At 33.9% G+C, this 19,631-nt stretch overlaps 2 protein-coding genes across 2 annotated transcripts; both read left to right on the top strand.

The window, feature by feature from the left end:
• The first annotated feature begins 2,420 nt into the window (after positions 1-2,420).
• LOC106423212 (rac-like GTP-binding protein ARAC3) lies at positions 2,421-4,097 on the top strand. Its single transcript, XM_013864002.3, has 7 exons — positions 2,421-2,702; positions 2,963-3,050; positions 3,153-3,262; positions 3,338-3,401; positions 3,474-3,538; positions 3,614-3,679; positions 3,758-4,097. The coding sequence occupies exons 1-7, from the start codon at positions 2,604-2,606 to the stop codon at positions 3,860-3,862; spliced, it is 597 nt and encodes a 198-aa protein (XP_013719456.2). The 5' UTR covers positions 2,421-2,603; the 3' UTR covers positions 3,863-4,097.
• Positions 4,098-4,473: 376 nt separating this feature from the next.
• LOC106423238 (ubiquitin-conjugating enzyme E2 29) lies at positions 4,474-6,036 on the top strand. Its single transcript, XM_048737235.1, has 4 exons — positions 4,474-4,711; positions 5,173-5,300; positions 5,387-5,491; positions 5,599-6,036. The coding sequence occupies exons 1-4, from the start codon at positions 4,642-4,644 to the stop codon at positions 5,740-5,742; spliced, it is 447 nt and encodes a 148-aa protein (XP_048593192.1). The 5' UTR covers positions 4,474-4,641; the 3' UTR covers positions 5,743-6,036.
• Positions 6,037-19,631: the final 13,595 nt, after the last annotated feature.

The following is a 19,631-nucleotide window of genomic DNA, read 5'->3' as shown; positions in this document are numbered from 1 at the left end:
TATAGATATGAGAAAAAATAGTAAAGTGGTCTCACCTTGAATTTCTCTCATTCTGTGCATTCTTAATTGCAAGGAGATAATCAACATCTAATATTATGTTACTCTCAGTATATTAGAAATGGTCGAACCGTAAACCAATTAAGGAAGATGTAAGAAAGACATAAATATATATTTTCAGTTATCACAAATATAGAATCAACTGACAACAACCTAATTATATTCAGCGTAGGACAACAAAGAAGGGTTTTCATACCTTCTAATATTATAATATCTCACTATATTAGTGGCTAAATCAATTTTCTCGTTGTAAAAAAAAAGAATAAGTTGTCAAAAAAATCAATTTTCTCTAGCACAAATACTCACTCCATTCTTTGAGTTTAAGTTTTTCTATCTGATGATATTAGTAGCTTGATCCAAAAAAAAAAAAAAACGGTCGAACTGTACATTGTAATTGGAGAAAGAAAACAAACAAAATCAACCGAAGACTTTTAAGGAATATGAAACAAAATTTGGAAATAGCAATTCTCTGAAATTAAATAATAACGCAATAAAATTGTAAAAATACAAAATAAAACAAAAAATATACAGAGAAAGAAAGATTTAATAAAATGAAATCATAATATAATTTCCATAATTGATAGTGCTTAGTTACACTGAAAAGTCTAAATTTACAAAATACACAGTTTTATTTACATCTTTAAACCCATCATCCAATTAAAATTATTCTAAAAAAAGTGCTAGCATGAAAAGTTAGAAAATATACGATAAAATATAATACATAACGTTAAAAATATATTATCACTGATCACTAAAAAATCATGGTAGTAGTAATAAAAATGAAATGATAACACATTTATTAAAACCATAGAACGGCACGCAACAAGGTGTTATTAAATATACAAACTAAAAATTAAATATGCTAAACGCAAACACACATAAAAATGAGAAATCATATTTGGATATATTTAAATAAATAATTTTAATTATATTATACTCTTGATCATTTTAAAATTACTTAAAAATAAACTAAATTATTAAAAAAATAATATACAAATTAAACTAAAGCAATATTTTGTAACATCAAAATAATAAATGAATAAAACATATATTATGTGAATAAAATAGATTTTCGATTTTAAATACTTCTAATTCATGTAATATTACAAAATTCAAAATTTGTTTATTACAATTAATATTTTACCATTAGATATATTAAAATAATATTCTAGATCGATATTCAGTTATCGGTTTTCAACTATTATACGTAAAAAAATATTATTAAGTACGCTTTTTTTTAAAAGGGGTTTTATATTTTAAGTAGGTTATTGTAGTACTTTTTCTTTTCGTGAATTTATTCGAGATGTGATTTTGATCTTTTAAACTAAGATAATTTATGTTCTATACATAATTATATTTTTTTTTACATAACTCTTATAAAATCTCGGATTTGATTCTTCATATTTTATTAGTTAATTGTGTTACATATAATAGAAATACTTAATTCAAACTAAAAATAGAAAAAAAAATTAAAAATTAGTTATATAAAATTTAATATACAAAAATTCACATACAAATAAAAATGATAAATGTAACAAATTTAAATATATTAACCGCGCGTAGCGCAGAGAAAGGATCTAGTATTAATAAAAAACGTTAAGAGACTTGAGTGTGAGAGATTTACCACTAATGTTGCTCTAGGATCTTACATATATCTCGTTTATTAATGTATAAGAGTAGACATAGGGGTATCAGAGTCCCAAATTATTATGTATAGTGTTGAAATATGGTTTGTTGGTAGTAAATAGTTGGTATGGGCGTTCGAAGGCCCGTCGGTTTCGGTTCGGTTGATTCAAATTTTTGGTATAATGTTCATAAGTCCTATTCGGGTATTACTCAATATCGGATCGGGTTCGGTTCCTTACGAGTTTGGTTTGGATTGGTCTGTAACCAATGTATGAAATCGTCAAAAATATTTTTTTAAACCCGAATTTTTTTTAAAAAAAATATTAAAATATATAAATTATTCACAAATCTAATTAAAAATTAGTTAAATTATTTTAACTTACTGAAAAGATTCAAAATAACATATAAAACAAACAACAAAAATCTTTAGAAAACTATAAAATACTAAATTACCTTAACATATATAAAGACATTAGCATATTTAACTAATTTTGGATATCTTCGGATCCTAATTTGGATTTCGGTTCGGTTTGGGTTATATACATACTCCAAAGTACTAAATTCATCATAAGTCTTGTTCGGATATTTTTATATAACGGTTTCGATTTTTTTGTTCGGATTTAGGTAAGTATTTTGGCTTGGGATAAAAACGTCCAGATCTAGTAAATAGATTAAAGAGTTTTTGTAGGAGTTCTAATTTCTCACAAAACTAAAGAAAGAAATAAGAAAAGTAAAAGAAATCGAAAGAAATGGAACAGAAAATTCAAGTCTAGAGTCGAAAAGACTTTCGGTTTCAGCTGCCCTTTTCTTTTTCTTTTTCTTTTTCTTTTTTTTGTCTCCTAGCTGCCTAAAGAACCTCTCTCTCTCTCTCTCTCTCTCTGCTCAAATCGAAATTAGGGTACGAAGTTGACGGCGAGAAGATGAGTGCTTCAAGGTTCATAAAGTGCGTCACCGTCGGTGACGGCGCCGTCGGCAAGACTTGTCTACTCATCTCCTACACAAGCAACACTTTCCCCACTGTGAGTTCACTCTCCTCTTTTTCGCCTAAAGTTGAGATCTTTCTTAGAAAATTTTGCTTAGGTTCTCTCAAAGGCTTTATCTTTTTGCACATCTGCTTGTCATCGTGATCAGTAGGAGATTTAGTAGCTCACGGAAGTGATGTTACTTTAGTGATGTATAGGATTGAGAATTGTCTGCTAGTCAATTGTGGTCTTTGGGATGTTTGTAATCTATTTATGTTATGTTCTGAGCTCTGATTGATCCATCGTTGTGGTTACAGGATTATGTGCCAACTGTCTTTGATAATTTCAGTGCTAATGTGATTGTTGATGGGAACACCATCAACTTGGGATTGTGGGACACTGCAGGCAAGCTATAGCTTTGCTTTGTTCTTTCTTTTTGTTGCTGTGTCTTATTTGTCTTTAAACTTTGTGTGTTTATGTTCTGCCTTGATGAAACATACAACACAGGACAAGAGGACTATAATAGACTAAGACCATTGAGCTATCGTGGTGCTGATGTCTTCTTGCTCGCTTTCTCTCTCGTCAGCAAAGCTAGCTATGAAAATGTTGCTAAAAAGGTTAATACTCAATCATAAATTTTCAATAGTCATTTTCATACAATAGATTTGATGTTTTGCTTATTATTTCTTCAGTGGGTTCCTGAACTCAGACATTACGCTCCTGGTGTTCCAATCATCCTTGTTGGAACAAAGCTTGGTTGGTTCTTTTCTTTATTTTTTATTTCATCTAGTCAAAAGATATAGTTCTGATTAACAGATTCTCTTTCAGATCTTCGAGATGATAAGCAGTACTTTGTTGAGCACCCTGGAGCTGTGCCTATATCTACTGCTCAGGTACCTTTCCTCATATTCTTCTGGCGGATCGTTTTCTTTAAGTACTTATGTTCCTTTTTATTCATTGTATTGTAGGGTGAAGAACTGAAGAAGCTTGTTGGAGCTTCTGCTTATATAGAATCCAGTGCAAAGACCCAACAGGTACCTCATATCAAATTCATCATCTTTTTATACCTTTGTTTCAAAATCTTGCTGACGATACCTCATTGGGTTATACAGAATGTAAAAGCCGTCTTTGATGCGGCTATTAAAGTAGTTCTCCAGCCACCTAAAAACAAGAAGAAAAAGAAGAGAAAGTCTCAGAAACGATGTTCTGTATTGTGATTCGCTAGAACAAGAAGAACCCAACAGTTATAAAGTTATAACTAATCCTTGTGTTCCGAGAGTGCTACGGACCCATTTTTTCTTATTTCCATGAAACAAGAATCTGTTGTTTTGTAGTCTGAATACTGACATATCAGAAGAAACTCATTGGTCTTGTTTGAGGTTGTATTCTTGTTTGCATTATGTAAATATATGATGATACCACGTTTTTCTTTCGATTCCATTTTAGAGACTATTTACTGCTTCGGTTGTGTTGTTGTTGTTACAAGAGAGGGTCGCAAGAAGAGATCAAGAACCAAGTTTTGGTTTTGCAAGTTGGCAAGTTCAGTTTCTAGTCCAATGAACGTAGACGAAAAGAGACTAACAAAAGGATATTGTAATAAAACAAATCTGATTCTTTATGGAGAACAAGAACTTTAAAGAAGTCCCATTAAAGACCGTTCAATAGATATGACATCAAGCATGTAAGGGCCATCAGCTTCTAGGTAAGTCTTCTCTTTGAGAATCAGAACAAAACAAGAGAATCTTTCTCCATTACCTTTATATGAAGACAAAGCGGGCGGCTCAAAAGAGACTTTTTTTTGCAAATGACACCTATATTGCTTAAGCAGATTGTAAATGGAACCATTAAGAGAATCGCCAAGAGGCTTACGGTTCACGCTTTGAAACACAGGCCTCTCATTTTGATATGTATCCCATTCTTTCTTATAAATAGAGATTTACGTTTTGGTTTGTGAGACCTATCCCAAGCAAGAGAGCTTTCGTTTCAATCAAAAACTATGGCAACGAGAAGGATTTTAAAAGAACTGAGGGAGTTGCAAAGAGACCCTCCTATGTCATGCAGTGCAGGTTAGAGAATTTTTTTTTTCATTTTGTGTATCCAAGTTGATTTTTTGGTTTGTGTATCATTACGTTTCCTCTAAAGGATTTGATCTTTATTTTTTTGTCTCTCCTTATTACTTCCTCCTTTCCTAAAACATTTATGTTTTAGAAAAAAAAAATTGTTTCAAAAAGATACATTTTTCATATTTTCAATGCATAAATTAAATGTAAATTGTAAACTTCGAAAAACATAATTGTATTTATTAAAATTCTATTGGTGAAAACTTGTGGGAAATAGTTGATTACAAAAAATAACGTATTGGTAACGAAAATTTGATATATTTTCTTAATAAGTGTGAAAATCCTAAAATATAGATATTTTAGGAACATAGAGAGTATTATTTTCTTGGAAAGAATCTTAAAATGTATTGGTAACTAACATGGTATCTAAGGTTTTTTTCTTCTCTCCTTGGTTATGGATTTTTCAGGTCCAGTAGGAGAAGACATGTTTCACTGGCAAGCTACAATAATGGGTCCTAACGAAAGTCCATACACGGGAGGTGTTTTCCTTGTCACTATCAATTTCTCGCAAGATTATCCTTTCAAACCTCCCAAGGTAAATAAAATAACGTCCACAACACGAAACTTATAATCTCCCTAGGGCTCAAAAAATAACCATCATGGTTTTGTTTATGTCTTCAGGTTGTATTCAAAACCAAAGTGTTTCACCCTAACATCAACAGCAACGGGAACATCTGTTTGGACATTCTCAAAGACCAGTGGAGCCCTGCCCTTACAATCTCTAAGGTTCAAAATCACTAAAAAATCTTCTTTAAATATTTCTATAAGCCTCATCAGTTCTTGTTTTATACCCAACAAATTTAACAAGTTACTAAACATGCTTGGTGTTACAGGTGCTTCTCTCTGTGTGCTCTCTTCTTACAGACCCAAACCCTGATGATCCTCTGGTTCCAGAGATAGCTCACATATGCAAAACCGACAAGGCCAAATACGAAGCCATGGCTCGAAGCTGGACCCAGAAGTATGCCTTGTACTAAAACTCACAACTCCTGATGTCTACAACTTGTGGTTTTGGTCTTATTTTATTATAATAAAACAAAGATGTGGAATGATATTCTGATCTCTATTGTTCCTTGAATAATTTAGAAACTTGTTTTTGTATTATACTAATAAGTGTCATTACTATATTAGATATCGATTTTGATTCCTGCCTAGACCTTTTCTGTATAATTATTGGCAGTAAAGCTGATTTGGATTCTTTGCTCTTTGGTGGTTGATCAATCTATTCATTGTAATAACTACTTCTCAATTGTAACCCACCAATTATTTGATCGGTAGATTACTTTAAACAGACATAATTCATCAGAGCACCTATGTGTAATATTTATGATAGGTGTGGTTGTTTTATGTTTGTGTTAAATGTTAATATATAACTTTACATTTACAATTGTCGCAAAATTTTATATTTTTTAATTTAAAATTATACATATTTAAAAAGCATCATTTCAATAACTTTAGATACATTTCATTTTCAAGTCTTTAACAATACAACGTTGTGGGCCTTGTGTTTATGAACTATGCTCGGTCTAGATGGTTCAAAATTATGCGGATACCACCACCTATATGGCTCCAAAAAGCCAATAGAAATGAAATAGATTATATATGTCAAGGTATTAGCTAGGTTCGATTTGATCTTAATCAGATTAACTCCTTAGCTTCAAGATCGATTCCTTCGTTTCTTAACTAGTGATCAGGCAATCGAAACTCACAACATAAAGAACAACACGCAATGTTTACCCAATGTTCACCGCACTTCTCCAATGTGGAGAAGCCGCTATACTCACCAGTGCTAGCTCAGCTAGCAATCCACTAGAATCAGTTTGAATACAAGTGTAGATATCACAACCTGATATCGATCATGTTTTCTGTGCAGCTATTATTACAAGCGTATACACGGAGCAGTAACCGGAGAGGAGTACGTCAGCGACTATGACGGAGATGACAGTCTTTCAACCTCTGAATCCTCCGAAGACGAAGGCTCGTAGCTTGAACCATAGATTGTACAGTGACTTCAAGAGCTGCGATCAACTACTGGATCTTCTCTATCTCAGTCACCTCAATCTCTTCTGGCGTTCATAACCTCTCCCTTTCTCTATCTCTCTATAAAACTCCTTTCTCGCTCTCCTCTGTTTTGGTGAGGAAGACGATGATCGTAACGGCCTGTGGGACCGACTCCCTTTTATAACAACCTTCACTTGCCAGCTCAGCTGAGCTGTAGATCAGATTCTTTTTATCACAAACGTTTAACAAACATGTCACAATCTCGAAAGGCCTAAAGACTTAGATATGATACGACAACGTTCTTCAAAAATCTCCACCTTGTCGAATTAGGTCTTTGAAACAAAATCTTTCCTCCGAACACTGTTCATACCAGAAGCGACAAATCATGTCGGAATCACCACATAACAGCCACACCGGCTCAAACAGCCATACTCAGACAAATCCCGTACTCAGTCTCCACCTTCTCCGGTGAACAGCCCAGACCCTGTCTTATTCATTCCAGATCGAGAACCTTCCCCGACACTAACTCTACCAGCTGATTTTACAATCTCGGATTCACTCCATGCCCCTATGCATAATATCCCAGAAGAACAGACAACAATAAACCCTTATGATCCTTCATCAACCCAGCCACACAAATTAACCAACCTCGAATATTGTAAGAATATTTATCTTCTCCACATTGACTTTAAGAATGAACTCGAGATAACAATTTTTCTTCTCAGACAACGAGAACCTGAACCTCTTCGACGAAGATCCAGTAACCCCCTCGTAAGTCTTTTATTAATCTGTTAGTTAACCTTGTTATTTTGTCAAAATCAAACCACTAACAAGTTTGTCTCTTACTTTTCCATGAACTCCTTCCAACGAGACGATCAAACAACAGAACCATCTCGAGGTATCTCAATGCACGCTCAAGCAACGACCCCCAGCGTTATGACATGCTTCTCGAACGCGTTACCAGGTAAACTCTTCGTTAGGATATCGGCAGGATTTAGGGTTGTATGAATCTTTAGAACTTTTACCATCCCAAAATAAATAATGTCACGGATGAAATGAATTTTATTTGCAACATGCTTGGTCCTGTCATGATGAACCGAGTTCTTAGCTAAGCAAATAGCACTCTGAAAGTCACAATGTAGCTTAAAGAGCTCTGAGTTAAAACCCAATTCACTGCAAAACTCCCTCAACCATAATCCTTCCTTCGTAGCCTCTGATAATGCCATATACTCAGCCTCTGTTGTTGACAACACCACAACATGCTGAGAGTCACAATGTAGCTTAAAGAACTCTGAGTTAAAACCTAATTCACCGCAAAACTCCCTCAACCATAATCCTTCCATCGTAGCCTCTGATAAGGCCATATACTCAGCCTCTGTTGTTGACAACGCCACAACATGCTGAAGACACGATCTCCAACTAATAGTATTACCTCTCACTTTGAACACATAACCAGTCACTAACCTTCGCTTATCAAGATCTATAGAGTAATCAGAATCTCTGAAGCCTTCAATATCAAAATGTCTTGACTTTGTAAAGGTCAAACACATTTCCTTAGCTCCTTGTAGATACCTCATAACCTACTTCACAGCTTCCCAGTGTTCTCTGCTAGGCTTAGACATAAACTTACTTACCAAACCAATATCAAATGCAAGATCAGGCCTTGATCCAACCATAGCATACATCAAACTTCCAACAGCGCTTGTGTATGGAACTTTATCCATATTCTTAAACTCAATTAGCCACTCTTTATCTAATAAACTCTTGAGCTTGAACTGGGCATTTGAAGGAGTTACTATTGGCTTGTTATACTCCATTCCAAACGTTTTCAAGATATGTCCAATGTATTTACTCTGAGTCAGCTTCAATGTTCCCTTCTTTCTATCTCTTATTATATTCATTTCGAGAATCCTTGAAGCTGCACCAAGATCTTTCATCTCGTATTCAGATTTTAAACTCTCCTTCAAATTTTGAATCTCTTTCTTGTTCTTTGCTACTACATATCATCCACATATGACAATAAATATATTCCTTCTCCTGAACTCAGTTGCTTCATATAGACACACGGATCTTTAACACATCGCTTGAACCCCAAGGTCTTGATGAAAGTATCAAATCTTCGGTTCCATTGTCTGGGTGATTGTTTCAACCCGTAAAGAGATTTTCTTAGGAGACACACTTTTCCTTCTTCTCCCTTCTTTATGAAACCTTAAGGTTGCTCCATATAAATGGTTTTATCAAGTTCTCCGTGTAAGAACACAGTCTTTACATCCATCTGTTCAAGCTCTGTATCAAAATTCACCACATATGACAACATGATTTGTATTGACACATGCTTCACAATTGGAGCGAATATCTCATTGTAGTCTACTCCTTCTACTTGAGTATACCCTTTAGCAACTAAGCGAGATTTGTATTTGGGATCTTCAACTCCAGGAATTTCCTCTTTGATTTTGTAAATCCACTTGCACTCAATGATTCTCTGTTTTAGAGGTGTATCGACTAAATCCCAAGTGTGATTCTTATCCAGAGAACTTTTCTCTTCTTTCATTGAGACGTTACATTTATCCCAATCTTTGCTCTTCAACGCTTCAGCCACAGTCTTAGGTTCATCAACAGAAATGTCAGCCACACTCATCAAAGTTTAAGCAACAAAGTCTCCACTTTCAAAGATAGCAGGAGGTTTAGTCTGTCTTCTGACACGATCACGAGCAAGAAGATAATCACTGAGAGATTCTTCAGCCCCTCCAGATTCCTGCTATGTTCCCTCCTCACTTTCTTCTGATTCCTGAGCTCCACTTTCTCCTGAATTTCCTGAATTCGAAGTAGAACCAACTTCAACTGAAGACACCCTGATACAGTCCTTGAATCAGATCAGCTTTGAAAGTAACCTTCTTGATTTTAGAGCCACTCTCTAGTTCTTTTCCTTTTGACTTCATATAGAGTACATTTTCGTCGAAAACCACATTTCTGCTTATGGTGGATTTGCCTTCATCATCCAACCAAACTCTGTATCCTTTAGTACCCTAAGGATATCCCATGAAGATTCCCTTAATAGCTCTTGGACTCGTTTTGTCTTGAACTGTGTGCACATAAGCAACACATCCAAATATTTTAAGATGATTAAACTCCACCTTGACGCCAGACCATACTTCTTCAGGAATCTTAAATCCAATAGATGCACTAGGAGTCCTGTTGATTAAGTAGACTATTGTCGATGCAGCTTCTGCCCAAAATTTCTTCTCTAAGCCGGCTTCAGCTAGCATACATCTGATCTTGTCTACTATAGTCCTATTCATCCTCTCTGCCACTCCATTTTTCTGTGGAGGATAAGTGGAAGTTCTGTGCCGTTTAATTCCTGCATCCTTACACATCTTTTCCATCTGATTGTTGTAAAATTCCAAACCATTATCAGCTCTGAAACACTTGACTTTCTTTCCTCTTTGTGTTTCCACGAGTTTCTTCCACTCAAGAATGTTCTCATAAACTTCATCTTTGGATCTTAAGAACCTAATCCAAACCTTCTTTGAAAAATCATCAATTAGTGTAAGAAAGTACTTGCAACAAGATAAGCTCTCTGCTTAGACACATAACCCCAGAAATCACTATGAACATACCCAAGAACCTCAGTAGTAGTATGCTTAGCCGTAGAAAACAGTAACTTGTGAGCTTTCCCCAATACACACTCTTTGCAGAAATCCAAAGTATGCACCTCTTTGTCACTCTGGTAACCATTCTTAACTAGAATATCCATGTTCTTTAAGCTCATATGTCCTAGCCTAGAATGCCAAAGGTTTGTCATGTTCACGCCTTGTCGCACTATGTTCACTTCTGCTTTCTCCACAGAGCCATCAAGATAGTAAAGACCATCTTTGTAATTTCCCGAAATAACCTTCTTCCCTCCTTTAAAGAACACAACTTTGTAATTTTATCCAGAATACTTACATCCATTCATTTCAAGTTAACCATACGATATCAAGTTTCTCACCATCGAAGGCATGTACCTTACTTCAGTCAAAACCACAGTAGACTGATCAGGATTAACGATCTTCAGCTTTCCTATTCCTTTCACTTCGCTGACAGTGTTGTTTCCCATTAGTACCTTGCCTCATTCGAACTCCTCTAGATCAAATAAGACTTCTCTGTTCGGTGTGATATGAAACGTACATCCAGAATCGAGAACCCATTCTTCTTTTGTGTCATGTATACTTGCAGATAAAATCATGGGAAACTCCTTTTCCTCCACGACGTTTGCAGAACTAGAAGACCTTTGTTATTTTCTTTCCGGACAATCCCTCTTGAAATGTCCTTCTTTTCCACACACCCAACACTCTCTCGTCTTCTGTTGAAACTTGCCTTTAGATTTAGATATATTGTCTCTACTCTTTGATCTATTTCTCCCATAACTTCCTGGTTTCTTTTCACTCCTCCCTCTAAAAACTACTAACCCTTTAGAGCTTGTCTTGGGCTTCTTACCTAGACCTTTCTCAATAAGTTCAGCTTCTTTGGCATAAGCTGAAGCAGTGACCTCTTTAACCGTTAGAGTTTCTTTACCATTCCCATACTTAAGAGTGTGAACCAGTGAGTCATAATGAGGAGGTAGACTCGTTAGAATCTGAATTGTTTGATCCTCGTCGGACACTTCAATGTTTAGACTTGCTAAATCATCAACCAACTTCAAGAATGTATCAAGATTCTCCTCTATACTTTTACTCTCAATCATCTTGTAGCTCGCAAACAGCTGCTTTAGATATATCCTGTTTGGAAGCGTTTTTGTCTGATAATCTCCCTCAAGAGCTTTCCAAACTCCCATAACTGTAGTTTCTCTCATGACTTTTCTCAGCACAATGTTGGTTAAGCTTGAGAAGATAAGATTTCTCGCACGAGTATCTTTTTCTTTTGCTAGAGGATCTATCTTGACTTCCTTCTCAGTGACAGTATCATCACCATCTTCTTCTTTTGGAATTGTAGCTTCAGTGCTTAAGATGTGTCCCAGTCCCTGCAACTCAAGTTGCATTAACATCTTAAACTTCCACAATCCAAAATCATCAGAACCATCAAAATTCTCCATCTCAAACTTTGTATGTACCGACTTCATTTTCGAGATTCCATAACCAACAAGCCTTCACGCAATACAGATCTAGCCTGCTGAACCACAGATCCAATCGAACCTAGTTCTCTTCACCGAGAACCTGGCTCTGATACCACTTGTTAAGGTATCAGCTAGGTTCGATTCGATCTTAATCAGATTAACTCCTAAGCTTCAAGATCGATTCCTTCGTTTCTTAACTAGTGATCAAGCCATCGAAACTCACAACACAAAGAACAACACGCAATGTTTACCCGGTGTTCACCGCACTTCTCCAATGTGGAGAAGCCGCTATACTCACCGGAGCTAGCTCAGCTAGCAATCCACTAGAATCAGTTTGATTACAAGTGTAGATATTACAACCTGATATCGATCGTGTTTTCTGTGCAGCTATTACAAGTGTATACACGAAGCAGTAACCGGAGAAGAGTACGTCAGCGACTACGACGGAGATGACAGTCTTTCAACCTCCGGATCCTCCGAAGATGAAGGCTCGTAGCTTGAACCAGAGATTGTACGGTGACTTCAAGAGCTGCGATCAACTACTGGATCTTCTCTATTTCAGTCGTCTCAATCTCTTCTGGCGTTCGTTACCTTTCCCTTTCTCTTTCTCTTTGTAAAACTCCTCACTCGCTCTCCTCTGTTTTGGTGAGGAAGACGATGATCATAACGGCTTGTGAGACCGACTCTCTTTTGTAACAACTTTTACTTGCCAGCTCAGCTGAGCTGTAGACCAGATTATTTTTATCACGAACCGGCCCATTACTCGTTCAACAAACTCGTCACAATTTCGAAAGGCCTAAAAACTTAGATCTGATACGACACCGTTCTTCACAATATATATGTAATGAAGAATGATTCTTAATTTTTATTCTTATTTTATCAGAAATATCTAATATGGCCTCCCATGTTGATACACAAATCACGCGATTGCTCCTACTAACTACGATTTTATCATCTCAAGAAAAAAAAAATTCAACGATAATGATTTTATCATTTTAAATTATGATGTTGGATCATGTATTCGAATCTGATATAGGCAACATCCCGTATTTAGCTTAGCCTTGGGGAAGTTTCATTGCACTACATAATCGTTTCATGATCTGAATCCACATAATCGGCGTTGTGTGTGTTCTGAGTTACAGAAGTGCAAACAATACCCATCACTTGACTGTATGTCAATACTCAATACGGTCGAGAATGATCAGATACTATACGGTCTAGAATGATAAATATAAAGGGGTGAATGGTCAAACAAAACTTAACACGTGCCCAAAAAAACTCACTTCAAAACTTTATGATCAGAAACTAGATGAGTAAAGTAATTCTTTTTAAGGGCTAAGATATACTCCACCATTTCTTAGTAATTAGAAGATTGTAAACTAAAAGGCTAACTATTCTTTGTTGTTGACATATATATAAATTATGTAGTGGGTCAAGTAGTAGGTTCGTCTAATATAAATTGATTTTTGGTGTCCATCATAACTAATTTATGTCATCACTGTAATAGGTGGTGTCCATCATAACTAATTTATGTCATCACTGTAATAGGCTATTAGCCCCAGATTCACTTTATCTTGGTAGTCGCCACAGATTGGCACGTTTTAAATAGCTACAACAAATTAGCACCGCAAACTATATTTCTCCTGGACCTACCATATGCTATATTTGAATACGAAGTTAATGTTGTATACCTAGAAAGTGTATTCATTATATTCTTCTTTGATTAATATGTTACAAAATAACGTGCTTACTGCTTAGTAAATTGTCAAATTTCTTCCTTCAAATTTTATTTTGTTGATAAGTAAATTTAAAATTTGAACAACAAATATGTATGTAGAATGATAAATTTAAGATTTTGTGTCACATGATATATACATGGGAAATTGCCAAAAATATCACATTCATAATACCACTTTTCATGTTTACACTAACCATTTTTACAAATTCACTGAGGAAAAAACAAATTTATAACTCTAGAGTTAACTAATCTAGATTTAGGGTTTAGAATTGAGGGTAGGATAGAGTTTTTGGAATGTAAAAATTAATATTCGAATAAATATATAAATAAATACTTTATAATTTATAAAAAATTATTTCAAAAAAATATTTCAAAAAGAATTTTGGAATTTCAAAAAGAAATTTTGAAAAAGAAAAAAAAATCAACAAAAAGAATTCAAAATGAAAAATTTATTTAAAAAAATTAGAATTCAGAAACATAAAAAAAATTATTTTTTATATTTTTTTATTTATTTAAATAATTATTTATCATATATACAGAGTAATGATATAAGAGTTTTTTGCCTTTTATTGAATACTGTATTTTTAAAAATGTCTCTTTATTGATGGTAAACATGAATAATTGTACCAACAAAGTGGAAACATGAAAATTACCCGTACATATTATAAAATATTATGGTTAGGTAATTTTTTTTTTTTTAATCAACTGGTTAGGTAAATTTATATCTAAAAATTTATGTTTTGACAAAAGTTTTAGTTTCTTACACATTTTGATAAGTATAAAGACCAAAATAACATTGGATAAAGTCTAATAATCAAATCACTTCATATCATATATCAGCCTCTCTAATTTTATCCATTTTGAACAGGGTCTTCATCCCGTCGGCGTCGACCAGTCACTTAAACTACATACATTGATAAATATATATATATATATAAACAATCTTTAGATATGTAAAACTCGTTCATTTCAGTTCCAGTTAAAATTCTTTACCGGCTTGGGATTTAATAGTTACTTCCTCAATTCCTAATTTATGAAATTTATAGTCGGTGATACTACTTTGACACAGAAATACTTTGATACTCGCGCATGTGGTTATGGAAATTCTTCCTATGCGCTAATCTTGTAACTCACCTCCAGGCTCCAGGACCGTGCCTGAAAGTTTTAAGTCCTGAATCCCATTATTTATTTGGCCTCCCAAAACCATGAGAATTTTAAATATTATGGAGAAAGAATCGAACTGTGCATTTGTTTATTTCTAATAAATTACCTACATATCTACGTAATTATCTCGGTTCAAAATTGGACTCTAATAGTAATATAATTTTGAGAAATTACCTAGACTAACTCCTATTCATCTAAAAATTACTAGAATAACTCATATTAAATTTAAATTACTAGACTAAAATGAGGTATAAGCAAATTTACTAAAAGTCCATTACTAACTTGATTAACTACAAAATTGCCACATAAATAAAATAAAAATTAGAAAATATATGTTAAGTTTAAAAAAAAAATCGACAAAAAAAAAGAAATAGAAACAAACCTTGGTTTTGACGGGCCTCTCTCTCACGACAACATCGACATAGGACAGGAACAATCTCCGATCAAGAGTCGCTGTCGTCCCTATCCCACTCCGACAACATCTCCTATGTCTTAGCCGCCATCGACAACTCCTCCGATCAAGAGTCGCTGTCGTCCCTATCCCACTCAGACAACATCTCTTACGTCTTAGCCACCATCGACAACTCCTCCATCACAGCTGCCGTCGACAACTCCTCCGTCACAGCCGCCGTCGTCACCTCCTCCTCAAGTCGCCATCGTCTTTCTTTTGTGTAAACCTAAATCCCAATTTCAACTGTAAGTGCTAAATCAATCCAATTCCCAGTAGTTATTACACTTTTTAAACATATATTATTTGATTGAGATGTTTAATTTCGAAAACCCTAAATCCCAATTTCAACATTATTTCACTTTGAAATCTCGAGACTTTTTTCTGTAATTAAAGTTTAGTTATGACAGATTGTTTCATTATTGTTTACTGATTGTGAAAATTTGTAGACTCTAATTCCTAGTTCGTTTAGCACTTGATGAAAATTCAGTTGAACCCATGGTCATAGATACCAAGATTACTCATGATTTTTCTTAAATTGTGAAAAAAAATCCAGTAGCCTTGATTATTCATAACTTTGTTTCTGCTTTTTTTCTCCACAACTTCGATTATGAGACTAGTAAGAAATTTTGCTCCTAGAGAAGAATGTAACTTGTTAAGTGATTTATTTTTCAGGTATGGTTTCTTCTTCAGGTATGAGAAAGTTTCTTCATCGTCTGTATGAGGTTGGGAAAACCCCAGTTCAGAGTAGGAGCATGAACCATAGTTGTTATCTCTCCAACATTCAAACCGTGAGAGAAGAACTTGGAGAAGATGTTTGGTCTGAGTTGAGGAAATCAGCTATTGGAGTTATTGTGAAGCTGAAAGAGCTGCAATATATTTGGTCTGCGAAAGTTGTTCACCATTTCCTTGCCAATCAATTGGCAATTGAGAGCAGTCATGAGATTTGGTCTTTGATAGATTCTATGCCATTACGTTTCTCTTTGTATGAGTTTGGAGAGATTACAGGTTTGAATTATGATCCTTTCGACAAACATGACGTTTGAGATGTGAATCATCAAGAGTTTTGGCTGGAGATGAACGTTCCGACATCAGATGTGTATAACTATTATGCATTGATGAATGTATAATTATGCAGGTTTTACAAAGAATTCAGATGTATCTAAATCATATGTCTGCTAAATCTTATATATATTTGGTTGCTAACTACAGACGCATGTGGATTGAAAATAAAACGTCTATCACTTTAATATGAGACATAAGATGGTTAAATAGTTCTGATTGATTTTGAAAAAGAAAAAAAAAACTAAATGGAATACGAAAGTGAAAATGTAACGAAACACCAAAAGAGTATACCAACAAATGTAGCACCAACCAGAATGAAATTTAATGACCAAATCCTCAAACTAAATCGAATACTCATCACTTAAGTTGATCATGATCCACTTCAAAGAACCACTTTTTTCTTTCATATCTCCACTTTCCACAGACGAGAATGATGTGATCCATGTTTCTTCAAGTAGTAAGGATTGCAACAAGTGATTAAACAACCATGAAAAGGACAACTTGAAAAGGAAGAAAAGAAGGATAAAAGAGACGACAACAACTACAAAAGTTTACCTAATTCTGAGTTTAATTAACCTAAAAATAAACCAAATTCGGAATTAATGTAAACCGGGCCGAAATTGAAATAGGTTTACATAAATCCAGATTTCTGTCAATAAATCTGCTACAACATAAATTTAAAAGTCTTCCAACAATTTTAAATCGGATATATAAATCTTCCGTAAAAAATAAGTCAAACAAAAATAAATAAATCGACCCATGAGAAAATAAGTTGACCACATAAATCTATCACCTCTAACAAATCTGCTACAGCATTCCATCGATATATGCTTAAAATCTATTTTATAATCAAATCGGACAATTAAATCTGCCGTGTGAACAAATCTGTCATTTCCAAGAAAGTCTGGCTCCACTTTAACAGTAAATTTTTATTTCTTGTCAAATTTTATAAATAGATTTATTACTCGATAGATTTAAAAAATAAAAATAAGTCTGTTGTCGAAGGTACTTTGGTAATATATTTTTTTTGTTATAACTGTGTGAAAGGGCAAGTTTGACTTGAAAAATATTCTAATAATTTTGAAAAAACATGAGTCATTCTGGTAATTCTCAGATCAATTAGTGTCATTCTAGTAAATTTCCCATTAATTTTTCAAGGCTCCAAGCGTATGTTTGATTGGCTTGTACTCAGACACAGCCCTGCTCACTTCTAGTCTAATTTTCTTTGCTTGTGGTGGGGTTTCCTTGTCCTCGGTTAGCTTCAAATTCAGTTTTGGTTTAGAAAGTTAGGATCTGCGGCTAGTCTGGCGCCAAATGTACATATTAAGGATCGGTTAACAAAGCGATGTACATGCTTGGTGCAGTTCTAAACTTTCAATGTTTTTTTTCAGAATAGGTAATTATAGACACTTGATTTCGTGAATACTTTCGAATTAGAGGGTGTAGCAGATAAAGCTTATGCTTGTAAAACTGAGGGGCATACGGAAAAAATGAGTCACTGATTTGTTGAGTTCCTTACATCTAGGGCAACGATCATTACATCACATATAATGACGTAATAATTTCCTGATAAAACTACATGCTTTGTTAACAAGTACCATATAAGATAGCACATCTTTTGAAAATCATTAATTTTCCAAACAAAAGCTTGAAACTTCTTAATGCTAGTCTCTGAATATATGACCTGAGCTGTAGTAAATTTCTACTAACCCAATAATCCGACAATGTACATTCCACTTTTTGTAAAATTTTAAAAATAAGTATTTAGATGTATATTCACAACCAATAAAAATGGAACACAAAATAATAAAACTATTCTATCAATGTATCATTTAAAAAAATTATGTTTAGTTCAAAAGAATCGTATTGTATGTTTTTGTGTTTATAAGTTTATATTTGATTTCTTATACAATATATGTTTATAGCGATCGATATATTTTGATTAAAAAAAAGATATCAATATATTAACATAAAATTTTGAATAACATCCAATTATTTTTTACAATATAAAAACTATATTATGCTTTTTCTTAGAACTAACGATTATTTTAATTCTCAAGTTAAAATTAAAAAGTCGTATATTTTCGGAAAATATTAATTATCACTGATCTTATAGACAGGTGATTTTAGTGCTTTATGGTTCAACTATTCAGTTACATACCACTTGAACTCAATATTTTTCAATAGCATGTTATTCAATCAAAAACATATACTTTCGTTCATATATATTCTTGATACACAATCACCATTTAGTCAAATAACACATCATTTTACTAGATATAATAGCAATTGATAAATTCACATAATTTCACAAAAGTGCAGAAGAGTATTTTCGTCAATCCACACAAAATCACCTTATTAGATATGCATGGGCATTTATCCGATACATGAACCCCGTACTCGAATCCGACCCAAAAACTCCAATCAAAATTCAAACCAAAGTACCAAAACATCCCAATAAATATTGTGTTTGGAGAGATTGGATATCCGAACGGTATATCTGAACCGGAATAGATATCTAAAGATAACCGAAAATATGTATACTTAACCTTATATTCCTAGTTTAATTCTCTCACTTTATTCAAAATATTTATATTGATGTTACACATGCCTCAAGATCGGATAATATACATATAATTGCGGATAAAGTAATTTGCTACTCACTTAAAATACATGACAAGCGTCTAGTTTCATGCATTAACAAAAGTTGCATCTAAATTTTCAAAACAATAACCATATTAGCGTCTTTGTATTTTTAAATTTTAATCCTCAAATCTATTAATCTTCCAACCTATTAAAAATTAGAAAATGAGTTAAGTTAAAATTTTAAGTACCAGAAACTTGAATAGTGAAAAAATATTTTTTTATTTCAAAATCTAAATATCCAAACCTGACCCAAATTAAAAATATTCGAGCCTCATATGATATGTAAAAATACTCTAACGGATTCTAGACCCCAATACCTTATCTGAATCCCCCATGTCTATTCTCCGTTCTTTACAAATTTACCACCATAACTAATTACTTTCTTTGTGCTTACAATTAGGTTATCAATCTAATTAACTATATGCTTTATCACTTCAAACAAAACATTTATCTACAAGGAGAAAAAATATAGTAATTTCTTTTCATGTAGCCGTTTCCGTGCATTAAGTAAATGAGGCAGCTTTCAAGGCTTTAAGGCCTTCTTCGCTACGCTCGTAACCCGCAATAGCCGATGGCCACACACATTCACTTGTGACTTGGCCCTTTTAAAATCTCCTCATTTCATGCTTCCTTCCCGCTAAAATTGCCGGCTTCTCCTAACCAACTCATTTATATTCGTATAATAAAAGTATAAATCCAACAACAACCCACA

Source organism: Brassica napus, chromosome A7, assembly GCF_020379485.1.
Source record: "Brassica napus cultivar Da-Ae chromosome A7, Da-Ae, whole genome shotgun sequence".
Classification (NCBI taxonomy): domain Eukaryota; kingdom Viridiplantae; phylum Streptophyta; class Magnoliopsida; order Brassicales; family Brassicaceae; genus Brassica; species Brassica napus.
The sequence above is the reverse complement of the archived record's forward strand: the minus strand, read 5'-3'. Positions and strand labels throughout refer to the sequence as shown.

Coding starts and splice junctions, on each gene's coding strand:
- LOC106423212 (XM_013864002.3), top strand. CDS start 2,604: ATGAGTGCTTCAAGGTTCATAAAGTGCGTCACCGTCGGTGACGGCGCC. Junction 3,051..3,152: donor GGGATTGTGGGACACTGCAG/GCAAGCTATAGC, acceptor CATACAACACAG/GACAAGAGGACTATAATAGA. Junction 3,402..3,473: donor CCTTGTTGGAACAAAGCTTG/GTTGGTTCTTTT, acceptor ATTCTCTTTCAG/ATCTTCGAGATGATAAGCAG.
- LOC106423238 (XM_048737235.1), top strand. CDS start 4,642: ATGGCAACGAGAAGGATTTTAAAAGAACTGAGGGAGTTGCAAAGAGAC. Junction 4,712..5,172: donor TCCTATGTCATGCAGTGCAG/GTTAGAGAATTT, acceptor TGGATTTTTCAG/GTCCAGTAGGAGAAGACATG. Junction 5,492..5,598: donor CTGCCCTTACAATCTCTAAG/GTTCAAAATCAC, acceptor TTGGTGTTACAG/GTGCTTCTCTCTGTGTGCTC.